The sequence below is a fragment of the Xenopus tropicalis genome, chromosome 1, assembly GCF_000004195.4.
Source record: "Xenopus tropicalis strain Nigerian chromosome 1, UCB_Xtro_10.0, whole genome shotgun sequence".
NCBI classification, from domain to species: Eukaryota; Metazoa; Chordata; class Amphibia; order Anura; family Pipidae; genus Xenopus; species Xenopus tropicalis.
This window is the reverse complement of record NC_030677.2, coordinates 54,444,034-54,469,771: the sequence shown is the minus strand read 5'-3', so window position 1 is coordinate 54,469,771 and position 25,738 is coordinate 54,444,034. Positions and strand designations below refer to the sequence as shown.

Genomic DNA, 25,738 nt, shown 5'->3' with positions numbered 1-25,738 from the left:
TTCTTGTAGTAGTGACGCCAAGTCTCGCGTGATTACACTCAGGAGTCGGGATTTTCTGAAAGACCGGAGGGCGAGGTTTGCATTTACCAGCGTACAGAGGGCGTAAATAGCGAACAGGGACTGCGGGTTGTGTAAGATAAAGGGGCACTGTTGGGCATTGTGCATTTACCTGGATTGGAGGTTTTAGTTGGAACGTCCCCTGAGCTTTCCCATTACGGCTCGACTGGATCGAGAACTGTGCCAAAACTGGCAGTACAGAAAGTTGTGTAGGAGAAAGAAGATGCAGCTACTCTAGCAAATGCCCTCTTTTCTATATTCTGTAGCTCACTGACAGCAGGGGGGCGTAATTAAAGCAGCGCTACAGTCCCCCCATTAAGAGCCCTAACCCACTTGTCTCCCCCCTCTGATGGGAACTATGGAAAGAAGAGAATAGCATTTTTATGTGTCCAATAATATGGTAGCTCATATTTACATGTTTTTGTTACTGTTAGCCTTCATGGGCAGGCTTTTATAGTTTTTTATTTGAAAAAAGCAAAAATAGATTTTTTTATTATATTTGCTTTATATGTTGACTTGTTGTTTAGGAGATTAATCATGAAATTAGCTGTAATTATTTCCATTGGCTGTCTTTTGCATGATACTTCCAGGGTGGCCATTCACAGGCAGAGTTAAGCTGCCAATTCAAGTCGACCAATTTAGCAGTTTATCTGCCCGTGTATGTGCCCCCCCCCCCCCCCCCCCCCGATCGATATCTGGGCGAATGTTGGGCAGGTTTGATTTTCCCAATGGATCAGGGACCACATCGGCCCATTGATGCAGTCCTATGCCTATACCCGCTGTTGTAATTTGATCGTTTGGCCCCATATTGCCCACCTCAGATGGGCATATCAGGGGAAGATCTCAACCTTGAGACTAAAGTCATAATGACAAAGGCCTGAGTGAATAAAACTAAGCAGAGTGACTCTTGGGAGTAAACTTCAAGGGCAGTTACTTGTTGTTAGTGTAAAGGGGGTGTAAATTTGTCCCCATAAGACTGAATAAAATAATTATTTTCCTGTGTATGGGACTAAAACACTGATTATCCTTGTATTTATTGGCATTTTATGTAAATCCTTTTTCTGTGATCTTCTCCTGATGTGTCCAGGGTCGAACTGGGGGATGCAGGGGCCCTGCAGGTGCCCCCCGCCGGCCACGTCCCATAACCCCCCTGCAGGATCCCCCACGCAAAGTCATCCCCTGAGTGTGCTTAAGTTTAATGAGTCAGGGGAGGAAAGGTCTTATTAGGTCCCTGTTATGATCCAATTTTTAGCCCAGCCTTACCATGTGAATGGATCTTTGTATGTTTCACACCTGTGGTGTATGTGTGTACATGTGCTGTATGACCATCTTAATAGTAGATGTAAGGTTAATTATGTTCCCAGCTTGCCTTGGCCACGCTTCTTGCACCACTGATGAAATAAAGTTGAGCCACCAAATGTGGGGACCTTATGCTGATTTGATCAGATCAGTGACATTCTAGACCCAGGGGCGCTGGTGCCATGAGGTGAGTTGAGAAACTCTCCTCAGGGGGCAGCACCCCACAAGTTACCAGGGGCGGCAAAAAGCTGTTTTTTAAATTGGAAATTGGGCTCTTCTAGTGCAGGGAGCTCAGTCGTATTTGCAGTTTTGTTGCACAATTAGATGCAAATAATTACGTTTTTTTTGTGTGACATTTGGGTTTTCAGGGACAAAAATCCCAACCCGAAAAAACTTTAGTGCTTTAGTTAATACCCCCTCACATCTCTCTCATGCCCACAGTGGCACTCACCTGCACTTTTCCAGGGATTGTTGAAACTTGTAACTAAAACTTGTAGGAGAGCCTTAAATTGCTTGTTGTGCTGTTAATAGATATAATTAATCATTATGGGAGGCAAAACAAGCCTATTGGGGTTATTTAATATTTAAATGAGTTTTAGCAGAATAAAGTTATGGAGATCCAAATTACGGAAAGATCTCTTAACCGGAAAACCCCATGCCCCGAGCATTCTGGCTAACAGTTTTATGTGAGTTAATAAAATTTCCCTGGGGTATTCTTGAAAGACTTGCACAGTTGCAGCTATATCTAACTCTTTGTGAAAGGTCACGATAATGTAAAGGGCACTACCAGTGTTTTTCATTTTAATCTAAAAGTCCTTGAATATGCCAAACTTTGCTATACAGTTTACAATGATAAATTTAGGGTTGATTAAGCACACGTATAAGTGCAGTCAAGCAGAAGTTAATATCAAGGTTTTATTTTAATTTAAATTAAATGCGTGTGGTACTTTTGGAACCACGTGCTGTGTAGATTCTATATATAATCTGAATGAAGTTGGATGTTCGCATAAAGGTTAAAACAGAATAAAATAAACAGAACAGGTTTTGTATAGGTTTTAAGAAAATGCTGACTTTGGCGTAAAAATCCTCGCCTTGAATGTAGGTGGTGCATAGCTACATACATAAGTTTAATGAAATAAGTGGCATCACTAAGTACAGTTTATTAGGATTTGTCAGTACAAGTTATTCATAAGGCGTGTGTATTTTAGGTAACCATAATAATAATAACACTTTTTTGTGATTCACTTGATGCAAGGTAGTAGTGGTTATTGCTGCTGGCTGCTGTTGGAATGCTGAAACTGCTGCCACCTCCAGGCTAGCAGTAATTTCAGGGTTCCCTATTACCAGTGCAATAAGTTATGCAGTATTCATCAGAGGAGGCTGGGGGGGGGGCTCATTGGCACGTACTATCAAGTACAGGTATAGGACCCATTATCCAGAATGCTCGGGACCAAGGGTATTCCGGATAAGGGGTCTTTCCGTAATTTGGATCTCAATACCTTAAGTCTACTAAAAAAAATTATAAAACATTAATTAAACCCAACAGGATTGTTCTGCCCCCAATAAGGATGAATTATATCTTAGTTGGGATCAATTACAAGGTTCTGTTTTATTTCTACTTAGAAAAAGGAAATCGGTTTTAAAATTCTGAATTATTTGATTAAAATGGAGTCTATGGGAGACAGGCATTCCGTAATTCGGAGCTTTCTGGATAATGGGTTTCCGGATAAGGGGTCCGATACCTGTACACGCAAATGCAAGGAACATGTAGTGGCGCAATTACATTGATTGTGCACAACTTTGCCTCCATTTCAGTCTGCCACACTTGGGTTCGTAAGTAAATTCTTTTTATTTTCCTGGTAAAGAGTGTAGCTATTACAAGGGGAGCTATGGCCAGCTATGACTTAGCTGCCCAATGGAAACCAACACTAAGCTATTGTTTAAAATGTACCCCATTCCCAGATACACATATAAAACCAAAAATATGCCATAATCATTATTCTGTAGGCTTTCTGATGATTCTGAGCTGTAATAACCATCATCCTCTGCTAGTTATTATTAGAACTGTTCAGGGACATCTAGAATTCATTTGGCTATTGAATTTCCAATTTGTGGCAGCTGAGATAATGGTTTGATTTCTATGGATTAATGTGTTTGTACAAATATGTTTTTTATATTAATATGTCAGCTGCTTGCATTCGTAAAATAAGTAACCAGTATTGTTATATTTCTTCATTCAGAAAAAGAGGCTTCTGCAGAATTCACTTCAATCAAGTGCAAACCTGGCTGGGCACAGTTCTCCATTTGGCTTGTAGTAGTATCTGGAACAGAAATGGGGTGGACTGTGTTTCTTCTTAAGGGAACATGTGCCCCTTTTTGGAGACCTGGAGGTCAGCTACTGCAAACTAGGCTATGCCTGTCTTGCTCCCGGCAGATTTCCATTAATTCTGGAGTACAAGACTGTCCACCATCCACACCAAAACGCCCTCCAATTAGAATTGGGTGTGCCTCTGGATTCTGGGGAGACACAGCAGCTTCAGGTAAAGATGATCTAAAGGCACAGTGAATCTAGTTTGGGTTTTAAAATTATCATAAATGCTTTATGATTTTTTTTGAGGCAGATAAATGATGGGAGCATGTAATTTTGGCTTATGCTGCATTAGATGGTGCAGTGTTTTCTCACTATGTATTCTCATATTCTCACTATGCTGCTTGATAGCTATAAAGTACTCATTTATATACTAAAACAAACTGGCAGGAAAATAAAATTTTTATATGGAATGTAGAAACTAATTAAGCTTTTGGTAATAATGACCATTTAAATCTTTATAGGGTTATCATTTCAAAGTACATTACATATTTTTCCCAGATCATATGTTTTTGTTTTTCTTATATTTACCCTTTCACAGTTACTGTAAAAAGAGCTTTGCAGTTGCTCCAAGGTATAGAAAGATTATGGAACGATTGCAAGTCAGCAGCAGATTCCATCCAAAGTCCAAAGAAGCAAATGTTTGATCTGTATAGTGAACTAACATATAATACTCCCATAGAGGTAACAGTTTCAGCCAGTGGTGTCTAAAAGGTAGTTGTCTACTCTCTGCAAGTGACTAGTAGATCATAACACTAGAGCAAAGTTTCCAATTATTCAGACAAAAAAAAATAAGTTTGTGCTCATTTAAACACAGTACATTTTCTTCTACTGTATAATATTATAGGAACCAACACCAAAAATTAAAGTTTTTTTAAAGTAATTAAAATATAATGTACTGTTGCCCTGCACTGGTAAAAGCTGTATGTTTTCTACAGTAACACTACTATAGTTTAAATCAGTGATCCCCAACCTTTTTTACCTGTTAGCAACATTCATATGTAAAAAGACTTGGGGAGACTATTATTGGCTATTTGGTAGCCCCTATATGGACTGGCAACCTACAGGAGGCTCTGTTTGGCAGTACACCTGGTTTTTATGCAACCAAAACTTGCCCAAAAGCCAGGAATTCAGAAATAAGCACCTGCTTTGAGGCCACTGGGAGCAACATCCAAGGAGTTTGAGAGCAACATGTTACTCACGAGCCACTGGTTGGGGATCACTGGTTTATATAAATACCCTTCTGTGTAACCATGTGGGCATCCATTCAAGATGAAGAAAAGGCACAGATTACATAACAGATAACCTCTGTAGAAAACAATAGTGTTGTATCTGTTATTAGCTATGTGCCTGTGCCTTTTCTCGTTTGAATGGCTATCCCCATGGCTACACAGCATTATATACATTTTTTGATGCAAACATACCAGTTGTACCAGTGCAGGGTGGCAGTGCATTATATTCTAATTACTTTTATACACTTTCATTTTTTGGTGTTACTGTACTGAAGAATAGCACACTATTGGCATGCATGTTTATGGGTGTCTCTTGACTTCTGGGGGCACTTTATGGCATTTCTCTTTGAAATAAGTCCTTCAAGACCTTAGGGTTGATTCACTAAAGTGCGTTAAAACGTGCGCTATTTATAGCATGCGTTAAAAATTTTATCGGGTCTAATTTTTCATGTCTTAACACACGATTCGCTAAAAGCATACTTGCGTTAATTTAGACGCGATGCTGCTTGTATTATTTAAGTCGCCAAGATTATTTTTGTGCGGTATTTGACGGAGCGCGCTGTAATCAATGCATCGCGCACAAATAGTCGCTGCGTGCAAAAAAACACACGCCATATTAGCCATACACGGTATTAATTTCTTAAAACTACTTTTAAGAAAATGACCATTTCCCTGCAAACTGGAGGCTGCATCACTCTAGAGCCAACACATACTTAATCCCACTGCAAAGTCCATATTTTATTGCCAAAAGCTCATTAACTGTACTTTTCTATAATTACTGCCTGCTTCAAGTAGGTGTTAATTTTCGCACAGACAAATGCAATATTTAGCGTGTCAAAGTGTTTGTAAATCATGCGTTAGTATTATTTCTGCGCGCTAATTAACGCAATGCAGTAAAATTAACGCATGCGGTTGCGTGTAAATTAACGAACGCGATATGCGACTTAACGCATGCCATAATACTTTAGCGAAACCCCCACTTTTTTCGCGTGAATTTTGCAAAAAAAGAAGGAAGGAGGAAGCGCTGCAGGTACCCCGGGCTGGTGCTGTTCTCTCCGTACAGGGGCACCAGCCCGGATTCAAGTCACTTGGAGGTGCCTAACATTTTGGCACCCCCAAGTGACTTAGCTTTTCCTTCTCCTTTAATGTAGACAGTGACAGATTTAATGCACCCATATGTATTCACTAAGTCTCTGACTGGTGTAGCTACACAGGGCATGGTTATGTTACAGTTCAGCAATAGATTTCTTGGTTTCTTGATTTCCATCTCAACATATAAACCATGAGAAAAGTTTTGGTGTTTTTCTGCTCGATTATCACATAGAGGTCATCTAAGAAATTATAAAGAAACATCCACAAGAAAACTCTTAAAGGAGAAATAAAGTAAAAGTCACTTGGGGGTGCCAAAATGTTAGGCACCCCCAAGTGATTTTAACCGCCTACCTTTTACCCCGGGCTGGTGCCCCTGTTCGCAGAAAACAGCACCAGCCCGGGGTAGCAGCGATCGCTTCCTCCTTTGTTATTCACTGCGCGCGCATGCGCAGTAGAGTGAAAACCCGAACTTAAACATTAAAGTCGGCTTTTCACTCTACCGCGCATGCGCCGACCGCTGGCATTTCAGCCAGCGGAAGCAGGAAGGAGAAAGTGATCCGCTCCAGGTACCCCGGGCTGGTGCTGTTTTCTGCGAACAGGGGCACCAGCCCGGGGTACAAGGTAAGCGGTTAAAGTCACTTGGGGGTGCCTAACATTTTGGCACCCCAAAGTGACTTTCCCTTTCCTTCTCCTTTAAACAAGATGCATTTTCTGGGATGCATAAATAGGTTGCCTAAGGTTCAGTCATTAGTAAAAGCGATAGATCGTTTTTATATTCCAATATATGGAGAATTAGACAATTCTAATCTGCATCATTTGATGGAAATAGTCTTTGATCATAATGTGTAGGTTAAAAGTTAGGCAGAGTGCTTGCACATTGGCCACTATGTAACAAAGTTATGGGAAGAACAGTTTTGACACGTTAATGCAGTGAATGAACTGTTTATAGCATGTGCTGCCATATGTCATAATGGAAAATATCTCACCTGCTATGTGGAAAATATGCAATCCAATTTCCCCCCTCCCCTTTAATCCCACACGCATCTCCTGTTCTTTCCCTGAATAATAATTAAAGATAAAAACAGCAAAGTGTGTTGGAACTATGAAATGTACTTTTGTAAACTGTACACTATTTACTGCAGCCCAAAGCCTGTGCCTCTTTACACTATATGGTAAATAAACCCATGGATATATCTCCTGTACAGTTATGGGACCTTGGGTTTTTCCGGATAAGGGATCTTTCTGTAATTTGGATCTCCATACCGTAAGGCTGCTTAAAGATTATTCAGACATTACTTAAACCCAATAGAATTGTTTTGCCTCCCATAAGGATTAATTATATCTTAGTTGGGATCAAGTACAAGGGTCTGTTTTATTGCTACAGAGAAAAAGGAAATCATTTTTAAAAATTAGAATTATTGGATTATAATGGAGTCTATGGGAGATGGCCTTCCCGTAATTCGGAGCTTTCTGGATAATGGGTCCCATACCTATACTTAGTTGCTTCTCAAAGTGCAGCTGAGAAATATATCTTTTAATAACTGTTTTTGTGCTCTAGTTTAACAGACTTCTGTATACCCCAGTACATTGCTGTTGCAACCATAGCACCCAATGATATAAAAGATTCTTTCTCTTGATCACAGTTGCACTATTTTATATAATTTTAGCCAGCCAAATGTGGATATCAAAATCATTTTTTTTTTTTTTTAAAACATTTAAATAAATTCTGCACTCTTTCTATAATGCATATTTTCCTCCGAAATCAGTTAGTCAAATATAAATAAGAAACATCATGACATATCAATCTGTACATTGCAGCGTATAATTTACTAGCTAGAGAAGGTTACTGAATTCAGTTACATCAAAAAAAAAAATGTGTTTTTCTATTTTATTTTCAGTTCCACAGCTTTTATATGGCGGAAAACTGGATTTTTTGGTATTTGACTATCTCTCTGAGATAACAATGTCTCTGCTGACAGCAGCAAAGGCCAAGTCATCTGTAAGTGACACATTTTATGTGTTTTTGTTTCTGTAAACCAAAGAAAGATGTCTGATGGAAAAAATATGTAATTCTAAGCATATGTGCAATTCTCAATGATTTTAATGATTTTTAAGGTATCTGTAATTGTTGTTGAAATCAGTATTTGTCTGTCCTTTGCTAACCTCTGCAATTGGAGTCTGACTAGAAGAAGTCAGCTGGTTAAAAGAACTGTGAAGGGGCATAGAAGGCATTGTGATAATTGGTTGGAGGGTGAATGCATAACGGAAGGCTTCTTAGTATTAGAATTTTTTTCATTGGGCAAAAATGTTTATTTGAGTTTTCAACCCTTTAAGGTTATAACATTCAGTTATTGCTGATTTGTAGTTCAACAATTGTTTGTTGATCATTACAAATATTGCTTGTCCAATAGCTGTTACCACCATATTTAATCTGGCAATGCACTCCCTTTCTCCAAATTTGGCCAATCAAACCTTAGTGTGACAGCAGCAGTTGATAGGTCAGATCTGTGCCAACATATAACGAGATTTAGGTTTTATATAGAGTCTTTGGCAGATTTGTCACACTACTGCTGACTTGAGTTCCGTGCTATTTAGCCATTCATATATTCACCATTCTTGATCAGTACAGGTATGGGACCTGTTATCCAGAATGCTCGCGACCTGGGGTTTTCCGGATAAGGGATCTTTACGTAATTTGGCTCTCCATAACTTAAGTCTGTTAAAAATCATTTAAATATTGAATAAACCCAATAGGATTGTTTTGCCTCAAATGAGGATTAAATATATCTTAGTTAGGATCAAGTACAAGGTACTGTTTTATTATTACAGAGAAAAGGGAAATCATTTTTAAAAATTAGAATTATTTGCTTATAATGGAGTCTATGGGAGATGGCCTTTCTGTAATTCAGAACTTTCTGGATAACAGGTTTCTGGATAAGTGATCCCATACCTGTACCATTTTTCAGTTTGTGGTCTGCCTTGTGTAGAAGCAAAGGAAGAAAGGAACACAGCTATTAATATGGACCTTTCATTTCTAGATGTGTAGGGAGTGTTTGCTGTGCATAGTGTGTGGGATATATAACATATATTAATCTGTTTCTATTCATAATACTGTATACATAGTTACACTTTCTTTCCCATTCTATCAACCAATGTTAAATGTTATTACTGTAAATTATGCTATGCATTTCCTTCTGCTCTAACAAATTAGCCCTTGCCTGGCCAGGTAATGTCTCTGATAGGCATTATAATCAACTTCACTGCCTACTGTATTAGATTAGTAGTTGTAGGAAATTGGTTTCCATGGTGTGTGCTTAACTATTGTATACTATTGCATGTTAGCTTTGTATTTCATATGATAACAAATCATTGCAGATATGACACTTTGGCATGACCATCTCCCAAAAAATTGCTATCGGTTGTTCACATACCTGTGTGCATATTAATGGAGGTTGCGAATCTTCACACAAGTATATTTTAGACCTCTTTACCCCGACCCTCTGTTTATCTCTTACATTTCCAAATTCAGGCTTTTTTTGTTTTTGCAAAATTTGCAGATTAATTTTTTTTTTCTCTTTCAGAGTTTGGGATATACGCCAGACTTTATCCACACTGCAATGGCTCCTTATATAACAGACATTCATAAAGCAGGTAAAGCCAAAAATGTTATATAATCTGTAGGCCAGCGTCACATTGTTCAGATCTCATGCTGTGTAAATCTGCGGCCTCCTGAGGTTGATTCTCTGTCTGCTGATAAATGCAGGCCAAGAATCAGCCTCTACACTTTGAACTGCCTCTCCGTGTGCCTGAAACCGGAGCCACTGCTTTGACCTAGGGCCTGTGCCTGGCACCTGGGCTGATGCAGTGGCTGTGGCTGCAAACACATCCAAAAGCTGATCAGAGCCCGCATCGGGCCTGCAAGTGGCTTAAACCTAACTCCATTAAACCCCATGTGGCTTAAGCCTAACGCCATTATTTTGCATGTGTCAAATTTTCTCAATTGCAGATTTTTTTTTTTTTTTTTCTGAAGTCTGTACACTGTGTATTCTGTTACCGCCTGCAACTTGTCAACTTAAAATACTGGAGGTGGGGGTTGAGCATAATACATCATAATAAAACTTTCAGTATGTGTAAGGTGGACAGATGACAACATTACTATATCTAAAGCAAATAAACAGATGTCCTTTTTCTTGTTCCCTGCTCACTTTCGGGAAGCTGAATTCTGTCAGTGCTAGACACGGCGGGACATGGTAAGGAACTTGTTACCCTCCTCGGGAAAAAAAAAAAAAAACTTTTTTAGAACCACATATATGAACATAGTTCAGCTTCTGCCAAACTGTGGCAAATTTGACAGATCCAGAGTTATACGTAAAGCTTAGCGCAGTTTGAAAGTAACCCATAGCACCCAAGTCAGCTGCTGGTGAAACTTTGATTCTGTGCATGTGTGGCTTATCAGTGATGTGTTCACACTAAAGTTGATTGTATACAAACTGCTGAGGCTGATTTGTAGGAAAAATTTTGCTCGAGTGTTCAAAGCTAGTTTATGTGGAACTCTTCGTCCTTGAATGGTTTGTGCTTCCAACTTCCTTTCTACTGCTTTTTTAATTGTGTTTTACAGCTCTGTGTTCATGCAAAAAGGTGGATAGTTTACACTTGCACTCTTACGCATACAAAGCAGTTATTGAATAATGTTGCTGTACTACTGTATTGTAGGTATTCGTGTTGTCAGTAACGCTGGGGGCAACAACCCAATTGCATGTGCTGCTGCACTGCAAGAAGTAATAAAGAAAGCCAATCTTGATATGAAGGTAGCTGTTGTCACTGGTGATGATTTGATGAAACAGGTGAGCATCTTGCATAATAATCCCATTTGCAACACATTTTATATATGTAACCAACTAGGGATGCACTGGATCCAGGATTCATGGTCCTGCCCAAATCCAAAGCCTTAAAGTCATGTGACTTTTCGTCACATAAAGATGGAAGTTGAAATTTTTCATAGCTCACAGAGCACGCAGTTCTTTTTCCCCCTTTCCATCACTTGATTTGCATATGCAAATTAGGATTCTGTTCGGTATTGAGCCAAATCTTTCATAGAGGATTGGGGTTTGGCCAAATCCCAAAATAGTGGATTTGGTGCATCCCTGTAACTGACGTAGCATAACATGGGGTTTTCCAGTCTTTTTTTTTTTTTTCCATACTTTGTCTTCTAATAAATCAGTTAAACATTAAACCTAATAGTATTGGTTTTACTTTCAATAAGGAGTAATTATACCTTAGTAGGGATCAAGTATAGGGTACTTTAAGTCACTCTTGTTCGGATTCTCTGCTGAACTTTAAAGTGATACTGACACTAAAAAACTACTCTTTAAAACATTAATCTACATTAAGAGTTGCCTATAGTTCATGTTGCTCGTCTTTCACTGATAGGACTGCTTTTGGAAGTAATTGTTAGTTGAAGTTCTTAAACCTGACTGTTTTGCCAACCTGACTGTCCCTTCTTAGCCTGTCAGTTACAGCTTCTAATGCTAACGGACTCCTGCTGCACAAATATGGCGGCCCTCTTATAGAGCAACATGGGGGATCAGATGAAGAATCTAATGTAGAAGCATCGGGCAAATACTTATAAGGCAACGTTATAAATAGCATGCAAAGACAATGTTATGATAAAGGTTAATTTCTGGTGTCACTATAAGTGCTGACTTTATGGTGGGTTATTTGGACACCTGCCTGTCTAAAACCAAGGATAACAATGCAACAAAGGGGGCAGGCAACTTCAATTAACATCATATGCTTTTCTGGGAAGGTTCTATTACACGTTGGGACATTATTAGCAAGATAAGGTATTATATCCTATAAAGCAGCTGCTTGTCCATTAACAGGAATATTCCTGTTAACTTGTAACTTTCCATCGTGTAGCAAAGGGTGTTGAGATTTACAGTATAATAGTAATTGCTATTGGTTGCTTATGTATATATCTACCCCCAGCTTCCATAAATACAGCTCTTAAAGTTATCTAATAATGTTCATTGTTTTGTTTCCAGAAAGATTCATTTAAGGAAGCAGGCGTTACAGATATGGAGAGTGGCAAGGCTTTCCCTGACACTATTCATAGCATGAATGCTTACCTTGGGTGAGTAAATTCTCTGCTCCTGCTGGTTTTATTTTTTAAAGGAGAAGGAAAGTCATAATATCTGAGGGCTGAAAATTTGTTTAGCACCTTCCAGTGGTTATAATTGCTAACCTCAGACCCCAGAGTGGCTTTCCTCTATGATGAAAAACACAGTAGCCCAGGGTACTTCCCTACTGAGCATTGCTCAACCATCTTCTTGACTCTGCAGGAATCTGATGTGGCTGCTGTACACATGAGCTGTAGAGTAAAGTAGTAGTTTAGATACTAAAAGCAGATATTTTGTACTTTGTGGTATTGTGCATGCGCACCCTCCTAGGGCAAAATTAGGAAATGAAAGAAAATTAGGGCACAGCACTCACTAGAATAATAGTACCTTGAGCCGGCACATTTTTAATAAAAAAAAAAAAACCCTCTCCAGAAATCTGAGGTTAACAAATATAATTGCTAGAAGATGGCTAACAAATTGACACTCCCCAGTGGTTATGCCTTTCCTTTTACTTTTCTTTCTCCTTGACAGACCTGAAAATACATTTTATATGAATATTACAAATTACAGTGTGCTATTTCGGTCATGGGGCACATTACTTTATTGATTTAAATTTATGTTAAAGGACTTGTCAACCCAAAAAATATTTTTTTGCCTAATAAAAGAAAACATAATTCTAAGCACCTTTCCAATATCAATGTATTAAAAATTATTAGTGCTTTAAAAGATATTTGTAAATGCAATTGCTATAGAAAGCAGCATTTGTTGAACTCCTGGTTGTTACTTTTTAAACAGTGTTGCAAGTGCCAGCCTCCTCCAGCAAGGCAGGTCTGTAAAATCTGCTGGCGTTTGTTATATTGTTTCAAACCCCAGAGCCACCAGGACAGAGAATAGAAAGGACAGGCAGACACTACTTTTAATAGCAGTTATATATACAAATAACTCAAAAACCATTACAAATATAATGTAATGAATGTATATTGCAAAGTTGCTTAGAATTAAGTTTTCTTTTATTAGGCAAAAAAATATTCTTGGGGTTGACATGTCCTTTAAAGTGACATATACATACTTGTAATTTAAAAGAGCGCTTACATTACAATTTTTATCATAAACCTTTTTAGTTGCCATTCTTTATTTGAAAGTCTGGCATTTAAACTGCCCTCTAGCATGTAACAAGGCATGTGCTTGGCACAATAATGGATCAGTAGAAGAAATATAGGCAATAATAACACCATCAGAAAGTTTTTTTTTTTTTAAATAGAAGTCCTGCAGCTTTCTGGGCAACTGGACTAACTGACTCACTTAGACCACAAGGTTATAGATTTAGATTTAAGTGTTTGACATGAAAGGGCGGATTGAACTAAAAGGATCAGCCCTAGAATTTACATTGTAATACCGCAGTACAAAGCATAGATAGACGCCTATATAAAATACAGGATAGAGGATGGTGGTGGTCCTTTGATTAAGATTAGTTTTCAGGAGCACCTCTAACACTTCTGTGCAGTGGGTATCTTCTTGTTGTAGAGCATCTCATACATGTATGGCCAGATCAGTTTATACAGAATAAGGTGGACCAGCGCATACCAAAATGCTGTGCAGTGTTGGTGTGTGCTGGGCCCCTAGTATATTATATGGTCCTTTTGTAACAGTAAACTTTAGATGATATCTCTTTTTACAGTGCAAGGCCAATTAGCAGAGCCCTTGATCTTGGAGCAGACATTGTTGTGACTGGTAGATGTGTAGACAGCAGTGTTGTACTGGGGCCTCTCATACATACTGTAAGTATTGAAAAATTAAATATTAGGTTTTTTTTAATTTGTGCTGTGACTAAACCATCAGTCAGGCAATTTAAAAAAGCCACATTGAGCAACTGAAGTTAAACCTTGCCACATTAGACCTTGGTGACAAAAAAAATAATTTTTAACTTAAGGTCTGGTGAAAAGATCCCAGGTCCCAAGTATTACGGGAAATAAATTCTACACTTCCTCCAGTTATCCACTTGGCCATATTACACATACCAGTACAATAAATGTAGGCATGCAAGCAGCATGCAGTGCCAGGAGTGTGTTTTTGTGCCAGCTACTGCTTTTCTTTCTCATGGAAGAACTACATTCAAATAAAACATTATTCTAATACTGCATGTAGGCTTCTATTCTTCTCTGCTGTGTGACCTGTTATGACTATGGGTGCACACACATCTGCTTCTCTTTGGACTCAGACCACAGATAGGTTGTACTCAAAGATATTTAATAGGTTCTGAGTTGGCAAAATTGTGTTTATTCAAATATACTGTTAAAAGAGGACACATAAGTTACATTACCTCTGTATGGGTAAAAAAGAGCTTTTACAGAGCACATAGTGTTAACATTATTGCTCTTTTACCCATGGACATATAATGTGCATGCCCTTTTTTTCCAGTCTGTTTTGACTAAATGGCTTTAGTATATTATACAAATGTAGGGTAGTCAGCATCCCTGTATTGCTAACAATGAAGATTTATGACTATTTTGGACACCTTAAAAATAACCAATATGGTGCTCTTGGAGAATAGATGAACTGAAGTTGCACCGCATTGTGCAGTTGTAACCAGCTGCAACACTGGCCTCTGAACTTACCATACATACCACATGGTGGTGCTAAAAGCCTGTGCTGCTAAATACATGACATTAAAGGTGAAGACTTTATTATAATTTTTTGCCTATTAGCATGAAAAAGTTAAATAATCTTGCATAGAGGTAGTAATGGTGCATATTAGGGTTGTTAGTGTGAATCAGTGGCGTTAAAGCATGTAAGCACCAGAAGATGTAGGAAATGTCTTTGAGAGTTAAATATAGAAGTTTGACCCCTGGAATGGTAGCGAACTGTCACTTTCAATTGCCACATACAGTTAAATGCACCATTATATACTTGTTATGGAAATGCCTAACAATACAAAAAATTTAGACCAATGTTATTACCTGTAATAATTTGCTACAAGAGATTGCCTACTGGGCACAGGAGACAATGTAGTACCTAAAAACTGTCTAAAGAATTTCAAAAGACTGCGGTTCCATATAAAAAAAAATTCCTGTTGCTGTGCCCCGTGTGGGTCCTCCTTATTGATCAAGCAGTATAGCTTAGCTTAATAGAATGTGTGCACTTGGACATGAATTTCTTTCTCACTTAGAGGCAGATTTATCAAAATGTGAGATTAGAGCTCACCACAGAAAAACTCACCCACTTTCTATTCATTTCTATGGGAATTTTGGAAATGTATTTATCGTTTAGTGAAAGTTAGAGTTCACCCATTGATAAATACACTTCTAAAAATCCCATAGGAATAAATAGAAAAAGGGTTAGTTTTTATAGCTTTAATTTCACATTTTGATAAATTTGCCCCTTAGTGTCTTCAGCCGAGATTTCATTTCCTTCACTGCCTGTGAATCACCTGGCTTCTGCTACATTGATTTAAGGATCAAAACCAGTAGTACATAGAACAGAAAGGGATAGATATGAATTAAGCACAGACTGTTATATTTCTGGTGAAGTTTGTGTTTCATTGATTTCTATTTGTAAATGTAGTTCTGACCATCAAAATTTGTTGGTGTAAATGAGGTTGTAAAACTCTGCTATTGTGTCCTGCATTCTTAAACATTGGTTTAGTTTACCATATAATAATACTCGCTTGCCAGAGTTAAAATTTAAAAATAACCTTTTTTCTCATTTAGTTTGGGTGGAAGAGGAATGAATTTGACTTACTTGCAGCTGGCAGGTAAACCTAAATGGATTTGCATGTTAACATTGGTTTACTTCTATATTCTATGTTGGGGAAACATTTATAGAAAGCTACTAATTAAGCTTTAGGAGCTGGATGTTGTTATGGCGGCCTGCCAACCCTGGAAACCCTAGCCTATATGACTTATTATAGATGGCCGTCTTGGAGGGACCTGAAAATAGTGTTAAATGCATTACATCAAAATATAAACATACCAAATCCACAAATGCCAAGATTTTATATCCATGCTAGTTTAATTGCTGCAGGTCTCTCGGTTATTCATTTTGCGGAAAATACATTTGAATGTGGTCTGTTTTATACCCTTATTTATTCAGTTATCATCAAGGGTTATATGTAAATCAGCTTTTTGTTGTTCAATTTATTATTGTTCATTTAAATGTATTCCATAGAGAGTATTCACATCTTTTATTACTTATAAATGTCAGCGCTGTAATTTATTGTATGGTTTCCAGTTAAAACCATAGGCATTGTTGCAGAGGTATAGGAAGTCTTACCAAGATCTTAACCTGATGTTCTTCTCTTGCAACAGTCTTGCCGGTCACCTGATAGAGTGTGGGGCTCAGTGTACAGGTGGAATATTTACTGACTGGCATCTGGTACCAGACTGGTAAGATTACAAAATATGCCTTTTTTATGAAACACCTTTAGTTGAAATGTTTCTTTTGGCAAATACAAAAATCCCTAAAAGTAACCCACAAGTTGTGCAGTACATGAGGCAACTCTAGGCGATTTTGGAAAGCCAAAGTGACTTGTATGTTGTGACATTTGTAGCATTCAGAGAAGATTAATCGCCTGTGCTAGAGCAGATTAATCACAGGGTGACTAATCTCCTCATCTGTTAGGGCCCTCTAAAGAAAAAAGTAAAGCCTTTTTAACACCATGGGGCCCCTCCTCAACCACATCACACTATGTGGTCCCCTGTTCCCTTCAGTGCACAGCTGCTCAGCAGGGTAAATGGCTGCCATTCTTTATCTATTGCCACTTTCTGTCAGACTCCCACTCTGATTGGCAGTCATGAGCATTGAAAGCTGTAATCCAGGCTTACATCTACTTACCACTGGAGCAACAAGTAAAAAACAGCTGTGATACTTGTACCTTAGTAAAGTGTCTAAATATAAAGTCCAGGCAAGTCATCAAGAATCTTTCAACATTTCAATGCTTTTTGTTAGATCTCACTCGCATTTACTGTGGGTGTGTGTATACATTTAATAAACCAAATGAAACACCTGTGAAAATGTCTTTTTCTTTGTTTTTATCAAATTAACTTTGGCTTATTTCTGATTGTATGCAGCAACAAGAATAATTGGCACAGTCAAAAAATACAAAATACATATACAGTGCAGGTATAACTAAAATTAAATCTTAAATGCGTTACTGTTACCAAGATAAAGAGCAGACTCAGTCACCAGTTGGTAAGGACACAGGCCCTTGTATTCCTCTTTTGTGCAGTCAAATGTGCCTGGAACTATTGGAGAAGCAGTTGTATCAAATTATAGAAAACTAGTAAGCAATAGTCAGTGGTTTGATAAGCTTGTGCATGTGTCACCACCTACACTAGAATTTGAATAGACTGAACTTTCCCAAATGCTGTTGCAGGCACCTAAAATATTAATCAACATATTTTGGAAACTGGGAAATTTAGAAAAGTCCCTCCAAAAAACTTAAACTGACAGGTTATTTTATTAGATGATGCAGTGTTTTTATTGTTTTAATACAGAGAATAGGATTTGGGTTTGGTTTTGTATGCAACCAAATCTTTTGCTAAGGATTTGTATTCGGAAGAATACAGCGGAAACTGCAAAATTTAGACGCAGTTGGCCATGTTCGTACCCCAAATTTTCAGCCTATCAGTGAAACTTGAGCTGCAATTTGAATTGTACCACATGACATATTTTTGTACAAATGGTAACATTAATTAACATTCATTAATAACAGCATTAGCATCTGGTTCACTTGGTGCAAGTTAGTTGCAGCTATGGACAGTAGCCTCTAAGAGATCCCTTGAATAACAGCCAGGTCCAGTCTGACATTAATTCCATGATTTTTGTTTATCTCTGCACACAGTTGTGTGCATTTCATTAGAACAGGTTGCACTGGAGCATTGATGCTCACCACAAAGTTCTCAAGGAGCATATATAGATGGATGTAGCTCTTTAGTGCTTTTATTTGTAAATTCCTTTTTTTCCCCTCATGTCCTATAAAGCAGCACTTACATAGAGAGAGAGATGCTCCATCCTGTAGGTAGATAAAAATGGTGCCTCTTTCAAAAAAATTCCCAACCCTGTAACAAGCCTCGGTCCTGTAAACCTTCAGTGTTTTTTTCTTATCTACAAGTTAGGCTGCTTGAGGTCCCCACTGACTTTCTCTAAGTCTATACTCGCATTGAGCGGTGGAAACACTATCCATTTGAAGCCGATTTCCCCTAATGTGACAGATGCTGTGATGTTCCACATGTGACGCAGAAACATTGCCTGCAATAGCTGTGTTGAGCAGCATTTGGCTGAGGGAAGTGCACAATGTGGTGTCTCCCTGCTGCACATGGGTTCAGACTAGGCTATGTCCTGCTTGCACCAGTGTCTTGTCAGCCTCAGTCTTGGAACCCTTCTCTTTATCTACACTTGCTGCCGATACTAACTTTAGGGATGCACCTTATAACCTTGGTCAGACAGACACTTCCCATAGAGGACCCGTTATCCAGAATGAATCCAGAATTATTATTATAAGGGGTCTTTCCATAATTCGGATTTCTTACCTTAAAGGACATGGAAAGGCAAAGTCACTTGGGGGTGACAAAATGTTAGGCACCCCCAAGTGACTTAACTCCCTTACCTTTTACCCTGGGATGGTGCCCCTGTTCAGAGAGAACAGCACCAGCCCGGGGTAGCTGCAGCGCTTCCTGGTTCCGTGCGTGCGCATGCGCAGTAGGGTGAAAAGGCTGAACTTTAACAGAGAAGTCGGCTTTTCATTCTACCGCGCATGCGCCTATTGTATAGTCACAGCTAAACAAAGCAGGAAGGAGGAAGCGCATCGCTACAGGTACCCCGGGCTGGTGCTGTTTTCTCCTAAAAGGGGCACCAGCCCGGGGTAGAAGGTAAGCGATTAAAGTCACTTTGGGGTGCCTAACATTTTGGCACCCCCAAGTGACTTAGCCTTTCCTTGTCCTTTAAGTCTACTAAAAATATTATTTAAACAGCAAGTAAACCCAATAGGATTGTTTTGGTTCCAATAAGGAATAATTATATCTTAGTTGGGATCAAGTACAAGATAATGTTTTATTATTACAGAGAAAAAGGAAACCATTTTTAAAAATGTGAATATTTCATTAAAATGGAGTCTATGGGAGATGGCCTTTCCGTTATTCGGAACTTTCTGGATAATGGGTTTCTGGATAAAGGGTCCAATACCTGTAGTTGCAACAGCTTCAGTCACAGGGTCTCTCAAGCATGGATTATTCAGTTGAAAAATAGTCTTGCATTTTAAAATTTTTAAAAGAGGTTCTTAAAAATCCTCTTTTGCAAATAGGACAAAGAAAGCTATTACTAACAGTACAGCTGCTACAACCTGTACCTGAAGGAATTAAAGCTTATTTAGCAACAGCAGTAACATCTTTTGGGGATGAAAGTGCTTGTATTCCAGAGGATCATGTATTCTAGACATCTTAGAATTTGACTAACACATTTACAACCAATACAAGTGTGCAACAGGGCAAGTGGACTTTCTCTAAAGCAGTATTGTATGATGGAACAGCTCTCTATATGTAAGAGTGCTGGCTTTGGGACTGCGTAAAAATACATTTTCCATCTATATATTCTATATAAAAAGAGTAACTCATAAACAAAAGGGTGAATGTCCTATGCTCAAGCAAAGCTTGGTTCTCAAGTCAAATGAGTGTGTGTGACACTGAACAACCCTTAAGAACCTGGAACAAATCTGCCTGGAACAGTGAGCCAGAAGCACTCCTGAACAGCACTGGTACATAATTACCTCAAAAGAATTATTGCCCCAAAAACTGGGTTTCTGTTTTATATATTTTTTATTTATGCAAACTACACATTCCATTTATTATTCATTAATTCTTTGAGCTAAATTTTAGTATAACATTTCTTATTCAGTAAAATGAAAGATTTGAGAAAGGCTCTGAATATTATTGCAAGGCACTATATTTACTGGTAAATATTTAATGGTTATATGTGGTTATTAACAGGAAGTATTTTAAAATAAATTATGTAGGACAAATAGGAAATATAAGATTGTTTGTAGGACTATGCCAACCTTTTGAAAAACATTCCTTTGCACCTTTTCATCTCAGGACAAATAAAGATTAATTAGGGCAAATAACGATGCTACAAAATTCAGTCTTGAAAACTGCATTACCAAAAAGAGCAAAGAAACACAGTTACTCTGCAAGTAATTGCCTAATTTGTTTTCAACATATTCAGTTATCTCTCTAAAAAGATTTCTCTTTGCACTTTTCCTTCATGTAATTATTGAAAGGTACTTTGTGGATTCTCATACAATTGAAGCACAAATGCTTTGGAGATGTGAAAAAATGCATATTTTAAAAGGCTTCAGACATGGCTTATTTTAACTAAAATAGCAAATAATGTCTGATACATACAACTATGTAACTTAACTTGCCTTCTACAAAAGCTACAGAGCAGCATAGAAAACAATAATTTCTGCTAAAAAGTTAGAAATTGCATTTTTATTGCAATATATCTTTCATTTTACAAGAAACAATTTTTCTCTATATTAAAAGTAAGGAAAGGATCTATGACTACAATGTGAAATACCATTCATTAACCATCTTTTTAATAGAACCCTGGAAAAAATCTGAAAGCCTTAAATCCTTCAATAACGTCTGTCAGGTACATCCTTTTAGCTCACAAATGGAGCACTGGGGATAGGATGCGCTGAAGTTTTCTTGCGTGTCCTGTCCCCAATACTCCGCATGTGAGCCCCTAAATTTATGCCACCCAGGCCTTTGTGGCCTTGCCACTAATCTTGCCTGATGACTGCATTCACATTAATCTGGTGTTTGAGTAAATTTGATGGTAGGTGACACTGAGCTTGAAAACCTAGTTTTGGGTCCCACCAATAGGTTAAGAAGCACCTAGGCAAGAAACGCACGTTTCTTTTGACTTGTTATGATCTGGAGTTTTTAATCCATTTCGGATTGTTCGTGTGTTAAGATGGCAATGAAGTTCTCATTAATGCTCTCACTTCTAATTTTATTAACAGGCACAATATTGGCTTTCCGATAGTGGAATGCACTTCAGATGGGAATTTTACAATATCAAAGCCGCAAGAAACTGGCGGCCTTATCTCTTTTGGCACAGTTGCTGAACAATTAGTGTATGAAATTGGAGATCCTGAACACTATCTACTTCCTGATGTGTCTTGTGACTTTTCCCTGGTTTCTATTTCTGAAATTCAAGGTCAGTCGTGAGTCATTTAATGTCTCTAGTTTATTAGCAAGTTTTATTTTAAATGTCCTTTTCTTAAACAATTAGAATATGAAGCAACTTCTGGTTTGTTCTAAAAATCTGCTTATGTATGTATATCTTTATTTATAAAGCGCTACCTATGTACGCAGTCTGTACAGAAGAATACATTAATACAAACGGGATTATTAAGATAATAATAGATAAATACAAAGTACAACAATAAATACAGATAGATACAAGATAAATACAGTTGCAATAAGTTAAGAGTCAAAGACACAAGAGGATGGAGGTCCCTGCCCCGTGGAGCTTACAATCTATATGGGAGGGTAACTTACAGACACAAATAGGCAAATGTAGTATAAGTGCTGTAGTTCACAGTGGGTGACATTACAATATAAGTGCTGATTCCCAGATCAGGTGCTGGGTGAGTGCTCCAAAAGGTAGTCTTTAAGTTTAGTTTTAAAAAGACTGGGGGAGGATTCTCTTTGGAGGAAATCAGGGAGGGCATTCCAAATGTAAGGGGCAGCAAGGCAGAAAGGTTTAAGGTGGGAGACAGCAGTAGTAGTGGGGGGCGCAACCAAACGTTTGCTCTGCAAGGAACGGAGGAGTCGGCCAGGAACGTACGGAGACACAAGGGAAGAGATGTAGTGAGGAGCAGAGGAATGGAGGGCTTTGAATGTTAAGAGAAGAGTTTGTAAGATATTCTTTGTTTAATAGGAAGCCATGATAAGGACTTTAGCAGGGGAAGGGCCTGAACTCTCCTGGATGAGAGGAGGAGAATTCTGGCAGCAGTATTCAATATAGACTGTAGGGGGGAGAGATTGGAGTTAGGGAGGCCGGTTAGTAGCAGGTTACAGTAGTCAATTCGGGATAGGATGAGAGCATGCATGAGCTGTTGCAGTAGAAAGAAAGGGACGGATTTTGGCAATATTGCGTAAGAAAAAGTGACAGGTTTTGACAGTGGTGTTAATGTGGTCAGAGAAGGAGAGACTGGAGTCAAATATCACCCCCAAACAACGCGCCGAATTGACAGGGTTGATGAGGGTGCCATCAATAGAGATAGAAAAGGTAAGGGGGGGGGGGTTGGACCAGGCTTAGGCGGAAAGATCATTAGTTCAGTTTTTGTTAGGTTCAATTTGAGGTGGCGTTGATTCATCCAATTAGAGATAGCCAGGAGGCAGTTAGAGATTTGACTCTCAGTTTCAACTGTTAACGAAGGGGTCGACAAATAAATTTGAATATCATCAGCATACAGATGATATTTAAAGCCGAATGAACGGATAAGATCTCCCAAAGACAGCGTGTAGAGAGAGAACAACAACGGCGGCCCAAGTACAGAGCCTTGGGGTACCCCCACATTAAGAGGAACTGGGCATGAGGTTTTGTTAGCATAGGAGACAGTGAATGAACGGTTAGAGAGGTAAGAAGAGATCCAGGATGCAGCCTGACTGCGGAGACCAATTGAATGCAGAATTTGCATCAGGAGGAAGTGGTCAACCGTGTCAAATGCAGCTGAAAGATCTAGGAGGATTAGTATAGAAAAGTGACCTTTGGCTTTGGCAACCTGAAGATCGTTTGTAACTCTGCACAACGCCGTCTCAGTAGAGTGCACAGGCCGAAAACCAGATTGCAGCGGGTCTAATAAGTTATGGGCGTTAAGAAAGTTAGTAATATGGGAGAAGACAATACGTTCTAAGATTTTGGAGGCAATCGGTAGATGCGAGAAAGGCGGTAGTTAGAGAGACAGGACGGGTCCAGTGTGGCCTTTTTTAGGATAGGCTTGACACAGGCCTGATTGAAGGAAGAGGGGAAACTTCCATAGGTCAGAGAAGAGTTGAAGATGTGAGTAAGAGCTGGAGTAAGTTCAGCAGCACAGTGTTTGAGCAGAGAAGAAGGCATAGGGTCTAGAGAGCAAGTGGTGAGCGGAGCCGACAAAAGAACCCGGGAGACTTCGGAGACAGTTACGGGACCAAAAGAGTTAAGACATGCAGCAGGGGGCTGCGGAAGGAGGAGCTGGTTTGTATTAGTAGAGGGGGAATCTGATTGCTAATGATCTGCATGATTTTTTTAAGAAAAATGCTTACGTTAGTGTGCCCACAAATTCTTTGTTAATACTGTCAATATTACTGTCAGTATTAAAGATGGTAAAGGGATTGTAAGCTCAAATATGAAAAAATACACTAATAAAGGCATTGGATCCCTTATCCAGAAATCTATTATGCAGAAAGTTTACCTGCCATAGTGCCCATTATAAGCAAATAATTCCATTTTTTAAAAATGTAATAAAACAGTAGCTAACAAAACCACATGAATCCATATTTGTGGCAAAACAATCCTATTGGGTTTATTTAAAGGAGACATATCCTATAAAAATTATGAATGTACCAGTGAATTATACTCCTCTAAATATAGAAGGATTGTGCTTAAAAAAGTTGTGTTTCTGACTGATTTATTGAGAAATTCCACCAAAACCTCACTTGTCCCGCCCATCTGTTCCACTTCCTGCTGGCTGAATTCTCTGGATGTGCAGGGGAGCTGCCGGCTCTCAGTACACGGCACTGTAGGATAGAAACCAATCAGCAGCAAGACAGACCTGATAGGGAACTGAAGCCTGTCTGTGCTTCTGGCAGGGACTGTTAGGACACGCCCACTCTTCATTTCAAACATGGTCAGAGAAGAGAGAGGATCTATAGGGAGCTCCAACAAAGGGGCCATTTTTACAGATAGGATTAATTTTAAGCACAAAGGGAAACCAGCTCTGTATATTATTCATAATTGCCTACAATATTATGTTTTTTTCCCATTTATCCAATATGTCTCCTTTAATGTTTGTTTTTTTAGCAGACAGACAGAGAGGGTATGTTCACCTTTATTACAATTTTTGAATATAGACAGATTTTGGTTTAATTAAAAAACTGGATTGCTTTCAAAATATCTACCTGTGTAGGTAGTGCTACATAAAGCTCTATCCTGTGCAACCTTTGCATGTAGATATTTTGAAAAATGTCTTTATTCAAAAACTACCATAAATGTGAACATCCTCTTTAAGATATGGACATCCACATTACAGAAAGATCCCTCATCCAGAAAACCCCAGGTTTTATCCAAAGCATTATGGATAATACCTTGTATGCCACTATACTTTATACATTAATTTGCAATCTATTATACCAAAAATGCCTTTATTTTTGTGATGGCAAGAGATTACATGTAAAATATAGAACAAACAAGGAATTTGCAGTTTGGGAAAGAGAGAAGATTCTTTACAATAACTTACATTGTGGGAAAGCTCTGACTGTCTAGTTCTGTTGATGAAAAACCTATTATACATCGAAGTAAAGTGTTGAGCCCTGTTTCGGGAATTGCACGCAGTTATGCCAGTTGATTTGAATGCAGGAGGTTTCTTAAGTGTCTGAGCTGAGGCGGTAATGTCTTATTTATCCCTTTTATGCAAAATAATGGAAGCTTCTTGGCTTCTAGTCCATTGGCAAACTGTGGTGTTGCTAAGTATTGAGTCAGCTATTTTTTGCTTATCCCATCACTGATTTGCCTACTTTGGTCCATTTAAAGATGGTGCTTTCCCTGGGGGAAAAATGTCAATATTAGTCTCATACTTTAAAGCAGTTATGATCCAGTCATGCTGCTTATTAACTGATCAGCAGTTTATCTTCCCTTGCTGATCATTGCTGCTGTTTTTCTTTTGTTTCATGTTCCTGATTTCTCATTAAACATATTCACATGTTTTGAGGTTTTAATTCATGCTGCACTGTTTTTGTGAGTGCATTCAAGTAGCCATGGTTTATTGCCATGGTTTATTTGTCGCTGTATCTCTGGGTATAAGTCTTATACTTTGTTTTTCAAGTGATGCCATCCTTTTAACAGCTGATTTATTCATGAAAATTGATATTATAATATGGTGCCCAGAAATGGTCTGAGACTACATTTTGTACAGTTATATCGGTATGTGTTTGGCCATCTTAAAGTGGGCGATTCAGTAGCTCAGGGCTGTCCAACTGGCGGCCCGTGGCTCCCCACCTGTCTGGCTGTTGTGACTGCTTACCTTTTGTGTAAGATTTAAATGGTATCAGTACTTAGATTAACTGGCCCCCTGCATGGTCCACACATCAGATTCAGGCTGTAATCCCTCTGTATTGATTATACATGTAATCCCCTGTACGGTCCATGCTTTTTAATCCCTGCATTGTTCACACCTCAGATTCAGGTTGTAAACCTCTGTATTGATTATACATGTAATGCCCTGTACTGTTCACACCTTTTAATCCCTGTGTTGTTCACCCCCTGCATTGTTCACACCTCAGGCTCAGACTGTAAGCACGCACATTGTTCAC

The 25,738-nt window shown here is 38.6% G+C and overlaps 1 protein-coding gene across 4 annotated transcripts in view; it reads left to right on the top strand.

Annotated features, from left to right (window-relative positions):
* The window catches only part of LOC100485159, a 64,254-nt gene continuing 38,516 nt past the window's right edge, over positions 1-25,738 (top strand). The window contains exons 1-10 of one of the 4 annotated variants that reach the window (XM_012955626.3): positions 1-75; positions 3,597-3,896; positions 7,947-8,047; positions 9,630-9,699; positions 10,762-10,892; positions 12,093-12,181; positions 13,846-13,945; positions 15,875-15,918; positions 16,472-16,549; positions 21,184-21,380. In XM_012955626.3, coding sequence (XP_012811080.2) covers positions 3,689-3,896; positions 7,947-8,047; positions 9,630-9,699; positions 10,762-10,892; positions 12,093-12,181; positions 13,846-13,945; positions 15,875-15,918; positions 16,472-16,549; positions 21,184-21,380 — 1,018 coding nt within the window. In that variant the 5' untranslated portion in view covers positions 1-75; positions 3,597-3,688. Of the gene's footprint in view, positions 132-3,069; positions 3,190-3,596; positions 3,897-7,946; positions 8,048-9,629; positions 9,700-10,761; positions 10,893-12,092; positions 12,182-13,845; positions 13,946-15,874; positions 15,919-16,471; positions 16,550-21,183; positions 21,381-25,738 lie in introns of those variants that run through there. The other 3 variants (XM_012955625.3, XM_012955624.3, XM_002933488.5) reach the window with 3 other exon arrangements.